Source organism: Grus americana, chromosome 1, assembly GCF_028858705.1.
Source record: "Grus americana isolate bGruAme1 chromosome 1, bGruAme1.mat, whole genome shotgun sequence".
NCBI lineage: Eukaryota > Metazoa > Chordata > Aves > Gruiformes > Gruidae > Grus > Grus americana.
In genome coordinates this window covers 74,491,463-74,504,367 of record NC_072852.1, presented here as the reverse complement: position 1 = coordinate 74,504,367, position 12,905 = coordinate 74,491,463, and the positions used below count along the sequence as shown (strand labels likewise).

General features: G+C 39.9%; 1 protein-coding gene across 19 annotated transcripts in view; it reads right to left on the bottom strand.

Moving 5' to 3' along the window:
* SOX5 (SRY-box transcription factor 5) overlaps positions 1–12,905 on the bottom strand; it is a 655,394-nt gene that overhangs the window by 178,872 nt on the left and 463,617 nt on the right. For 13 of the 19 annotated variants that reach the window (XM_054804269.1, XM_054804526.1, XM_054804608.1 and 10 more), the window contains one exon: positions 6,574–6,663. The exons of the other annotated variants lie outside the window; for them this stretch is intronic. In XM_054804269.1, coding sequence (XP_054660244.1) covers positions 6,574–6,663 — 90 coding nt within the window. The remainder of the gene's footprint in view (positions 1–6,573; positions 6,664–12,905) is intronic. 19 annotated transcript variants of the gene reach the window in all.

Genomic DNA, 12,905 nt, shown 5'->3' with positions numbered 1-12,905 from the left:
AGAGTCGGTATCAAAAATGGTGTGAGGAAAGAGAGGATTGTGGGGCTCCTGTGGAGTGAGGCAAATGACAAGGGCAAATTCCCAGATTGCTTGAGAACAGGGGGTCTGGGAAGGTGGGGTGTGGAGTAATTGCAGAATGGTGTAACAGGGAATTTAATAGATCAGAAAAGGCTGAATAGGATAACAGGCCCATTGTTCAGAAAGTTCTCTTTTGTGACCGGGCTTTAAGAGAATGCCAGAGCAACAAATGACTTAATCCTGGGGGGATGCTATGGCATAAATGAAAGCAGTCTATACCTTGAAAGCCGATGGAATAAATTTCTGTATCACATAACCACACTGACGACTGCAGCTTTCAGCAAAGTCTTAAGAGTTGCAATTGGCAAAACCCACACAATCGTGCCCTCCCATGTCCCCTTTCCCTCTTCAACGGCATTTTCCAACGTACTCCAGGGGCGGAGGGGGGAATAAGCCACACGAATGACAAACAGACATGGTCAAATGCCATGTAAAACACAATGGTTACAGGGAGGAACAGAAGAGAAAGAAAGAATTATTCTGTGCCGGTTTCCCTTCTCTCCTATGTTCTAACCACTGAACTGAACTTGGAGCCTCCTGGTTATATGAACACAGCCATTAAGCACTACACCACCAATTTTTACACAGCTTCCCGCTCCCTTGCTAAAGAAATGGAAGTGCCTGAATAGACACTTGGTGTAAAATGGAGGCTAACTTTCCAAGTCTCTCACAGATCATCATAGGTCTTTGGAAAACTTTCCCATTTGCTTATGTATTTCTTGAGCCCTATTATAGGAGATGATGGAGCTGGAGGGTCCCACCTAATTCCTGGTACATCAGAGAGAGCATCTTTCCAGTTATTTCAACAAAAGCTGAATCAAGATTACAGAAAAGGCAGCCTAAGTAAAAAAGTGAAGGTCACACTCTAGGGCATAATATAGAATACGTTATGCCCATCCTTGCAAGGATGGCAGGGTAGGTAGTAGAAAATGGCACCATCAGCTTTTGCTTTACATGTTAACAGAAGAGCCAGGATATTGTTTATTGTATGGCCAGGGGATTAAGGAACATATAAAATGACTGGGTTTCATAGAAAAGGTAGAAATATGCATTTATCAATCAAATACAGTAGTTCTTCATGGAAATAATACATTTGTATTTGAAAAAAAAGGTATCTTGATCTAATTCTAACTCAGGCAGAGAAGTAAAATGGAGAAATGTAATGCAGCAATTCCACAAGTCAAACTTCTTCCAGATCTTTATGAAACTTGGCCTCTAAATTTGCAAATTCCTGCTACATCTAGATGGAACCTATTGGTGGGTTCTAAATTTGGCAACAGAAATTCTTCAGTTCTCAGATAATCTTGTGAATGAGACTCAATTCTAAAACAACTGATCAAAAATTATTTTGCTTTCCAAGCATTCAGAGTTGAAGCGTAGCTCAGCTGTGATTTGTGGTTTACTTGGTGGGCAGTGTGTTGTACTTTTCATCCTTCTTCCCTCTCCCATTTACCTTTAGCCAGAGAAAAAAAAGGAGCACCACAGGTGTGCACTGTGCTAGAGCGCTCTGCACAAAAGCTAGGCTTCTGCAAAGCCTTGATCTGAGTTTAATTGAAACACTTGTTTCCATATATATTTCGGATACTTTTTGTAAGTTTAAAACATATAAAAGCAGCTATTACCACTTTGAACATTTCTAACTTGGAGAAAATAAAGGAATAAAAAGTTTCCTCCATCTTATTTAAATTACATTTGGGTAGTTCTCTGTGGGGCTACTACAAAATCCTTTAAGCCCACTAGTCTCTTAGCTACATTAAATTAACGAGGCATCTCAAGCGTTCACTCCTCTACAGAAGAGTGTGGACTCTCCAGTCGGACACCTACAATTCACTAAATTGGAAACACTGACCTAAGGGAGACATCAGAGCATTATCCTTGCAGACAATATCGCATTGTGATGTAAAACACAGATAATATTTGGGGGATTAAGAAGATGAGGTGTATGTTGAATGGATTTTTCAACGTCAATAGGGATAGGCTTCAATGGACTCAGTGCAGTTTTCTCCTGACCACTAAACCATTCTAGTTTCACCAGCATGCAACACTATGTCCTTCTTCATATAAGCACCCCAAACACCCAAATTCCAAGAGTCCCTACTACAATATGTTCCTGCTACTCCACACAATACTTCAATTAAGGCTGAGCTACATTAACTATGATTATAAAAAAAAAAATATTTCCATAATGCCGCTTTTTCTCCACTGTTACAACTCTTCACTCCCAAAGCTGTGTTTATAATGAGATGGTGTGGTGTATTTTCCATTAAAAGCCTCGGCAGGAGTTTCTGTAGTTTTTCTCATGTATTGCAAGTTCAATACTCTTTCTGCATTTGCTTCACAATAACCAGTCCATTTCCAAGTGATTAATTTTCTATTCTAAAACAATGCATTCCTTTCCCCTCTCATTTTGCTGGTGTGGGTTTTTTTCTTTTCTTACTAAAAGAAAAAAATTCTTCTTCAATGACATCATGGTATAAAATTTTCAAAGCAGGTTTTAGCGGGAGATATGCAGATTGCTTTGAAAAGTTACCCTCATAAATAACAACAAAGTACTGAATTATCAAGGCTGTAACTCAGTCAAGAGGTGCTGTAACCATTTATATTATATGACCTCAGCAGAACCTCTTGATTGAATTGCTGCCTTTCATTAAATCGGGCACTCTGTATTATTTTCTCTGAACTAGAGTAAATCAGAATGGCAAAGAGATTAGCCCCCAAGCCCATCTCTTTGTGATCTACAGGCATATAATTTTTAACCATTACCTCGATTTTATTTTGTAACTTAAAAAGATTGTGCATAATCTACTGTGTCAATAATTCTCTTCTCTCTGAGGTGACATAGTTTGGTGACATGACAAGAATAACACTGTGTAACCTAGGTAAATGTAGAAACTATAATGTTTGTGAAGGAGCAAGATGCCACTACTGAAAGCTAGGGAAAAGTGGGGCGGAAAGGGAGGGAAAAGGGAAAAGAGAAACGGTAGATTCATAGCGCTGCAGATTCATTCACAAAAAGTTGGAAACCAGAAGGGACCATTAGCTCATCTAGGCTCATCTTCTATATATATTACTGAATATTCATTATTTCATCAACCAAAATCAAACCTTCTTCTGATTTATTTCTAACTACCATTTTACTAGAAGAGAAACAGCTGGCCTCTGAGTCAGGACATTCCATAAATATCTCCCTGCTTTTACTGGAAAGTTGTGTGTGTAGGGATGAGGGTGGAGAGAACCGGGGTACTTGTAACACTCTCTCTGTTCATCTCCAGCTGGCTTATACAATGCTGCCTCCATAATGCAAGAGACAACCTCCATAACCGCTGGTTCTCAAACTAACCCATGACGACAACGTCAACAGTTTTGAACTTTTTATGGAGTGGGTCCACGCAGGAGCTCCTGTGCTCACGCAAGCGGCCACCGCAGCGGGCCCACAAGAGTCATTGCTCCAGAACGTGCTTCCCAGGCTGCCCGGCATGGGTTGGGAGACAACTGCACGTGCAGGGGTGAGCGTTTCCAAACGGAGCAGGAGAACATCACTCTGGATGTACAGTTTGTGTCTCACGTGATTTCAGAGAATCCAGCTTTCCTCACGGATCATATCATACATTGGAAGAACACGGCGCTTTCCTTATCTGGCCATAACGTTTCACAACATGCTTCAGTTTTCCTTATTGCTTGGACTTTGCCTCCTTTTCAAAGCCCCTACGTTTAACTCGGTAAGAGAAAAGCTACAGTAAGTCCCTTTTCCTATTTTCTTATATTTGTGTAGCTGTTAGACATTTTGCAAAGGAGGGGAGTACCAGCCAGCCTTTCACAACAAAAGGGCTACTGTCACCGCGCCAGTCCCAGACATGGTGGAAACCAGCCCACAGGAAAAGGCCTGGCTCCAGTGTTAGGCCCCGGCCGAGTACAGTCACTGCATTCACTCAAATTGGCAACAGGTCTCAGTGTTCCTGGCTTTGAGCTGTGAACAAGGGTCGGGATTGAATAACCAATTATACAACCGCTGACTGAGTTTATCCAAGGTTTGCAAACTGCTATAATAGCCCAGTATTCACTGACTGTTTTATCCTTTTCCAGATATAGTGTCATATCTCCCCTTGTGCTCCATTTACATGTCACTTTATTACATACATCCATTAAAAAGGTTAATACAATGTCACAGTCAATGCCTAAATGTTGCCATTCAGTATCCTCGCCTTGCTCCCCCCTCCCAGTACTTTTCATATAGGCGCATTTCTTTCTCTCCCCCCTCTCCCACGTGCTCGCTTGCTTGCTCGCGCGCTCACAGACACACGCACGCGTGTGCACGCGCGCGCTCTTCCCTGCTGCAAGTTAAATCAATTTGCTGTCAAGAATACAGAGCAGCGCATGAACAAAATGCTAGCCAAGCGTCGATAGAGTAAAAACTGCACGCTCACTGAAGTTGCCAGTCACGGTGAACGTATTGTACCGCTAGTGACGGGAATAACCTTTAAAACTCTGAAAGTTCAGATAATTACTTAAAATTGTAGACATTGTTGAGACTCCCTGAATCACCTGGGTCTCTTAAACTACCAGGAAAGCTCACTCACTAAAAAAAAGTCTTTTGAATGGCTTTTCTTACTTTCAGATAAACATTAAGCATACCAAAAATTGTTCTTCTCTGATTTTTAATGCTTCCCAACTTGACCCCACCTATAACCCAGACATGTAGGAGGCTGGAAAAGATTGGGAAAAAATAGAACCAAAATCCCCTACATCTTCCTGTGGAGGGAATGGATGGAGATCTTGCTTAAAGTTGGCTGTTTTTTGGTTTGTTTTGCAAAAGACTATTTTCTCTAATCAAATTGATCATCTCTGTATAGAAGTTTGTTTCCAAAACCAGCAAGAAAATAAAATTACTCAAAATCTTCTACAGGTTCACTTTTTGAGAGAAAGGGATTCCTGTTACTTTTTTTGATTTCTGTTTCCTACTGCCCTATTAACACAAAATGGTATGAGAAACCGAAGATAAAATTTTACCTTTTGATTTCATACTATACAGCATACGAAAGCTGTTTGGTTCAGAGTGAAGCTATTTTATCAGTGGTCAGACCGTACTTCCAGGCTGTACAATAGCAACATGAATCGCAGCTGTTTGCCTCATACAACATCACTGGGAGAAAGGTGCAACTTTTGAGTTGAGCAGTACGGCAGGGGATCTCTAATGGCACCGCAGTGAAGCTACATTTATTTTACAAATTACAATTTGATTCCTGATCACAAAAGCTGATTTGCATTTAACTTTGTGGCGTTTTACAGTTAGGAATAGGGGAGTTCAGGTAAAAGACTTTAATCCTGACAAGGAAAAAACTTGAGGATATTTTTCATTCTCCCTCGCCTTCCCGGGGCTTGAGACTTCATCTTTTTGGTGCAGACCAATGTACTAGAGCACAACAAACCCACATGTATTTCTCTGACATGTCTGACCATGCGAATCAATGGACACAGACAAAATGTTTTTAAAAGGACTATTTTTGTGGAATCTACTTGTTTATTTATAGATTATCACAGTCAAGAAAAAGTGCACAAATACTTGAATATCATCTAAATTGAGGGTTGTATAACTCATCATCATTATGTGAAGTCTGACTGCAGCAATGGAAAATTGAAGATTTTTCCCAATATGCCCCACTTCAAAAAGAACATGAAATACACTATTCACGTAAATTGTGCACTAGTCCTAAAGGGAACAAACCCATTCAGTCAAGAGAAAGTCATCCATCAGGGTAAGACTTACAAAAAATGGTTTGGTTTGCTTTTTTAAAAAAACTTCACACAGGTTTTGGATAATCTGCATTTCCCTTCTGATGAGTGCTAAAGCTTCTAACACCAACCCCTGATACCTACACAGACCAATGCATGTGGTGGTACCAAACCCTGGTGCCGGGAGCTTAAATGATCTTATTTCCCCATTCCTTAGTTTGGGAAAAGTTAGGAATACGTGAAGCATTGAGATGCACTGTTAGAGAAGCGCAGCAGCCCTGACATACTAAATGGACACCCCAACTTCACATCATTTCTTTGACTCTCAATAAAAAAACTAAGAATCTTCAAGAAGCTCTGTTACTCAATTTAGGATTCTAAACAAGAAAATTAAAGCCAAACCCTATTTCCAATGAATCACTTTCCTATCTAAAAGCCTGTATGTAAAGTTCTTTCTTTGATTCTTTTTTTATGTCACGCCTTTTGAAACATGCACAATGCAACTGCCCACTTTTGCATCATAAAAGATCTGTAGGCACCACATTGTTCAGCTATCAGTAATAGACTCTTGATTGAGTTGGACTCTGAATGACACACAGAGGCAGCAAATGACAAAAAGAGAGACTGGAGAAAACCCCTCCCCTCAATTTACTCCTAAACCAATTATCTGCAAGCTATGTGCACCATGAAATTCTATTAGAAACAAATTATATTAGCACTGTTTATGAAAGCTATGGCAAGCTGTTATCCAAAAATGTGAATTACCTCTGAACAGAAGAGAGGAATGGGACAATTCTTTTGGCAAGTGGAGAGGCTGGCATTTTTCCTTCTGTTTCCTTCTCTTGTCTAATTGTTCTAAAGAAAAAAAATTGAGGCTAAATTTTGTTACCAGTTTCTTAGAACTTCTTACAACTTCATAACCTGACTTTGTACTAATCTAACTAAGCCTGAAGCAAGGAGCTTCAGAATTATTTAAGGAAGAGAAACTCAGCTGAGCCCCTTTGGAAAAGGACATGCTCTGAACCCTGACTTCTTCTTCCTGCTCATTCAAGCACAAAAAGGAGAAAATGGAGCTGGAATTCCTATGGCCAAAACCAAACCAACAAAACAGGACATGACACACCTTGGCAAGTTTACAGGCTTTCAGACAGAGAAGGATGCAAAACTGCATCGTATTTGGACAAACACTTGCAACAAAGAAAGGCCTGACTTGAAAATATTGTTATAAAAATGTTCTTTTTTTCTGTCAGGAAATTCTGAAAATGAAAATTCCCACCTATCACCCCCTTTTATTCACAAATTAGCATCTTGCAAGTGCCTGCAGTTCTGGTCACCACACAAGACACTCCCAGACGCACTGTTCCGTAGGAGGATATACTACTACCTCTGTGACATCTTAGTGTTACTTTAGCAACGTTAGGATCTCACGCATCAGAAGATGATAGTCTACAGCTCTGTAATGTACCTACAGCAGCCTGTGCTTGTGTATTTGGAGGAAACTGGTATTTCCTGTAAGATGGTGGGCCTGTCTAGTAAAACCATATTATTGATTTGCGAAGCGGTGTTTTCATTCCACTGTTAGATGGCTTCTTGCAAACACTTCAGTTACGTATAACTGCAGAAAGAGGACGTAGTACAATACTTACTGATTGCTAACTAATATTTTTGTCTCGAACCTCAAAGGAGCTCTCTCGAACGATGAATGTAACTGATTCAGATTTCATTAATTTGAACACTAATCTACAAATGTTATTAGCCCAGTCTGTCCCACAGTTCACAGACCCTGAAAGAGTGGCAAACACTCTCGTGAGTGATCAAAGTACTTTGTTATGATATTAAAAAAATAATCTTAAAAATAATAGTTTTACTTCCTTCTCAGTTTAGGGAGAAAATTTGACTGGCTAGTTTCCAGCCTTCTCATCACTTTTCCTTCTAAGACCTCCTCACTGTGATCACACAAATAATTTTCATTAATATTCCAAGTGAGATATTAATTAATATCTAGCTATTCAGTCCTTGATAGAAGAATAAATCAGAGTTTGATTTACTGACTCCTTGAAATAGATTCTTAGGGGAACTAAAGAAATTCAGAGATTAGAACAAATTGTATCTTACGGAACTCATGCTTGTGGTCACTCTGGAGTGGTTCTATTTATAATTGTGCCTTTTGGTATTCATGCTACTTCCCTGCCCTCATCAAAAGAGAAGCACAAGGAAGCAAATGTGAGGGCAAATTTTTCTTCCATCAATTCTGATGGCTAGACGCCCTAATACAGCACGCTTTTACTTCTATTACGGTTCACTTCTTGGCCTAGTGTTAGCCTAGCAATAGCCAGTTTTAAGGCAGGTCCACTAATTCTAGCTTGCTAATTGGTTATTTCAGAATCATATTATTATTATTATTATACTGAAGAATCAGAATTCTACTGCTTTCATCAATCTTTGTTTAAAAAACCAAAGATATGAATTTCCACCTCTTCAATTTTGAGACTGCAGCAAAGAGCTGAATTGCCAGTGGTTGGTAGATAGCTTCTATTTCAAACACATATTTATCTGTGTTAGCTGCAAAATAATAGGGCTGTACAGAAGGAAAGATTCACTTGTTTCATGTTCCTAATCTGCTGCTGAATATCCCTTCCTAACTTGACTATAAAGGGATGGATTTATTTGAATTTCGTTTGTGATGTCATGCAGATTTAAGAGCATTCCTACATACATGAAGTACAAGAAAATCTTTGAAAACTTTTCTCTCTGAACTTGCAACAGGTATAATGAAACAGCCAGGAACAGTGAAACTTAAGAGAAACGGACCTTAAAATCTATCAGACTGTTGACATTTTAACCACCCTCAGTCATATTTGTGTTGTTACATTTTCAAGTTATTTTCCCTTTACAAGAAACATAAACATAAGTTTCTTTGATATTTTAAACCCCGACTTAGAGACTGTTTTAACCTCTCTCCGTCCAAGTGTTAACTGACTAATAGCTCTGCAGCTGTGGAAGAAAACATCTCTCATCTCCCCCACGGTCCGGCACCTTCCATTTATGGTTAGAATGATTTCATTATGTTTTACCACTGCTGGCTGCCATATTTTTTCCCTCGCTCTCTCCCAGGCCCGCTGCTAACTGTTATAAACCTTAGCAAGGATTTGGGAAGCTATCACTCAGAGCACCACTGAGCAAGAGCCAATCACCAAGGCAAAGGAAGCCTTCTTACCTAAACAAACCATTATCGGCTCATCTCGTGTCTTTGTACTCTTTTTTTGCTATTACCTCACGGGATTAACTTTTATCTCTAATCTCTGCTCTGGCCAACTGTCAGGGAGCCTAAAAGCTGCCTGTCTTTTAATCTGTGTGTAATAATACTGCTGTTACTAACAGATAACTGTGAAACAACATGGAGGGAAGGAAAACACACAAACACACAAGGGCTGATTGTAAAAAAACTGCTGTGCTAGCTCCTACCTGAAAGGAGAGCAAGATCACGCATGATGTCCATATTGCATTCCCTTCGTTTTCTCTTTCATGTTTTCCTTTTCGATCCAAATCCCACTGAAGTGCTTTAATTTGGGGGATCTGTTCTTATTAACCAGTTTATCTGCTGTTCAGCTTGACACGGCCAGGTTTCTAAGACTCTGAGAAAATCCTCACCTACTTGTAACTTTCCGTTAAACAAACAAAAAAAATCAGGATGGGGAACACGACAGAAAATTAAAAAGGGAGAGAAAATTAATGATCCTACTGCAAAGGGAGATACCCAAGGCTTCAAAACAGTCAACATTTTAAAACTTCCCTTGAAATAAATAAGTGTCTTACTGGGTGGCATGTTTACCAGGCAGTCAGGCTTTACTTTACTTCAAGTTAATTCTTTTATAAGGTCCCCCAATACTACATTACACCATGTTTGGTAAAACAAGGCTAAGACTGAAAGAAAAACGACTACTTAATTATGGCCAGGTGTGTAGAGAAGCAGTACTCTCAGAATATGGGGTCTTGTGGGGTTAGAGCAGGGAGGCAAACCCTCATAAAAACTGCTCTTGGAGGGGTGTTGGTGGCATTTTTTTTTTTTTTTTCCAGATTTTATTAAAAGCTTATTAAAGTCAAAGACAGGCCCTTTGATTTAAATCTAGTCCTTGAAAGAGGCTGAAAATCAACAGGGGAGAGGAATAAAGGAGGCATACCAAAAAATCTCAGCAGGAGAGTTATGGATACGGTATTTTAAGGAAGTGGTTGTAAGGACAGAAAGGATACAAGTCTTATATGGAATAGCAACAGCAATTAAACCGTGTTAGTGATAAAAGTATTTCAACTGTTACACTATATAACTCCTAGGTTTCCATCTTAGTATCCTACTATACCTCTAAAAACCTATATAGAAAACTGATATACTCCCATCTCTCTCCCAATACGAAAACTTAAGAATCAGGCCACGCACCGTACTTTGAATAATCAGCAAACTCAGACTTAGGGAAGCTGAGAGATGTAAACCAGCAAATATCAAAATTTCCTCCTGGCAAGTCCAAGACAATTACTTTGAGGGCTGTTACTCTGAGGGTCCCAATCAGAACTGATCAGGCAGTTCAGTATAGTGCTTTTCAGCATTAGATCTCACTGCTTTACAAAAGAGGTCATTATCATTACAGTAGCAGCGTTGTAGCTGCCTAGTCTACGGGTATATGGCTGAAATAAGGATTGTGGGGAAAAGCAGAGAACTTCATTAGGTCAGCTGATAGTGATAATGTTTGCTTGCCCGTGTCAAATCTGATGATGACTTTGTATGTCCTAACCATTGTGTAATTTTCCAGCTTTAGCTGGAAAGACATCATTATTCCCAAGTAGGGAAAATAAGGCAGAGAAAGAAACGGCTTGCCCAAGGTCACCCAAGAAGGCCCAGTGCCAGAGCCAAGGTCTTCTATTCTAAAGCTGAGCAAGTGCCAAAATAATCAGGGCTTTCTGTCACTCTCTAGCACCTGGTTGAGCTGCACCTGGAAGTGAATGAGAAGCCAATGAAGGTGTCAAAAAGCAGGTCCAGTGTGTTCCCTGTGGCTAATGTCATCCATAAGAAATCAGAAAGGCATTCTGCAGGAGTGATTATCTTCTTTGTAGTGTCTACACATCAGCCCTCTGCACAATGTGTTGTAATAATCTCAGTTACAAATCACAGTGACAAGGATTACAGTGGTAGGGTCCAGATATGAAAGGCAAGGCTGAAGCTTCCAGCCAAGCACAAACAAGCAAAGGGAATTTTTAGCTACTAAAGCCAGCTGAAACTCCAGGAATAGATGACAGATCAGAGACAGTCCCAAGCATAAACTTCTTGGCAAAGGAGAGAAAAAGACCATCATGAATGAGAGAGGCGGACTGGAATCACCCTTCATCACACCTAAATCCTTTTCTAATGTCTGACACTACTCTCTCATCTGGACTGGGTTGGGGGGCGGGGGTTAACTCCATATGCTACTTGACCAAAGACAAAGATGTCCCAGCAGCCAGAGCTAGCTGTTCACTGGAACTCAAACTCACCCTGACTCAAGTCATCGTTCCTGTCAATATTTTGAACTCCAGTGAAGAAGGGCAGGAAAAATATAATGAATTCTCCCATTCACCAATATGTTGATGACCTCTGTCTGCATATTGTGGTTTTTATCACACACTACCTATCTCCAAATGGTTTCTCAGGAGTTTTGAATAGATAACAATGAGGACATTCATGGCCTCTCTTGCCAAATGACCACAACTGTCTGGGATTACTTAGAAAAGAAAATAGAGGAGCACCCAAAAGCAATGCCATCCACTTCAGGAAGGGATCACAGATGATTTAATAATGTTTGCTGCTCAAGTATAAAAGGCTGCTGCTAGATCTAAACATGGACTATGCTGGTAGAAAAGATCCTCAGGAAGCAAGGCAAGGAGCATTCCCTCTCATTCCACATCTTGATACTAAACTATGAAGGAAAAGAAAATTTCAAGAAAAGAAATTGTTCAAAACCCTGTCTCTCCCACCTGTTTCACCTGACAACATGAAGACTTGCCCATCTCACCCTAATATGCTTCTACTTAGCCCCAAAATACAGGATCTTTGCAAGCATTACAATATTTATTCTTCAGCTCTGACCTGAAAATGAAAACAAAACACTATATATCCTCTCACTGCCACCTTTGAAATTCTTCTTCATACCACTGTCAGTGTTGGTCCCCCATTTCATTTCATCAGAGTAAAAATCTACATCTGTTCTACATTTAAGAGACAACATTCACAGTTTTTCAGACTGCCAGCACCAAAAACTAACAACCAAGTTCTAATCAGTGACAGAGATGCGCCTACACTTGCTGCCCACTCCCACTAAAATAAGGAATCGGGGACACGAACACTAGCTTTGACCCAAGTGCCCAGATTAGCAACCTCCCACTTGCCCCCTCCCCAGAAATCAATATATTGCTGCGTTTAAAAATGGTTTGCTGAAAACTTCTCAGAAGCAGCCTGGTGAGGGTGATTATCTGAGGATCTTAAGTGAAGCTTTAATAAGGTTCTACTGTATACAGTACATCTAAAAAAAAGCCCACTAAAAATAACAATGAGAGGAGATGATTGTAGAGGATCTCACTCTCTCAGCATCATTTCTAGCTTGTGCCCACATGACTACAGTAAAGATATCTTGTCAGGCCACAAGGGCTTGACAGGCCTAATCAATAGCTGTTATATTTTCACAAGTGCCAACAAAAGAAAAACATAATTTATGCCACACAAGATGCTGAAAATAATTCATACTAATTGGACTGCCTAAAATTCCCCTTCTGTCCTTCTGTTTTCGATTGCTTTTAACTTCGCAAACTTCGACTGTCCACACTAAAATGCTTAGCCTCCGAGCTAGGGAAAAAATGAAAACACAGGAGTAACAAGGGCAATATTACTTTCTTACTATCTGACAGTTTAAGCTGCCATTTCTAAGCAAAATTTGCATTGGATTTTAGTGTGTAACTTCCTTCAACTGTTTTGTAAAAGACAGCTATACTGCACGAGAATGCACAATTTTGTCAAGTGAAGATTAAATGAGTACAGACCTCTTTCAGGATTGTCTGCAGAGCAAGTTAGAAGA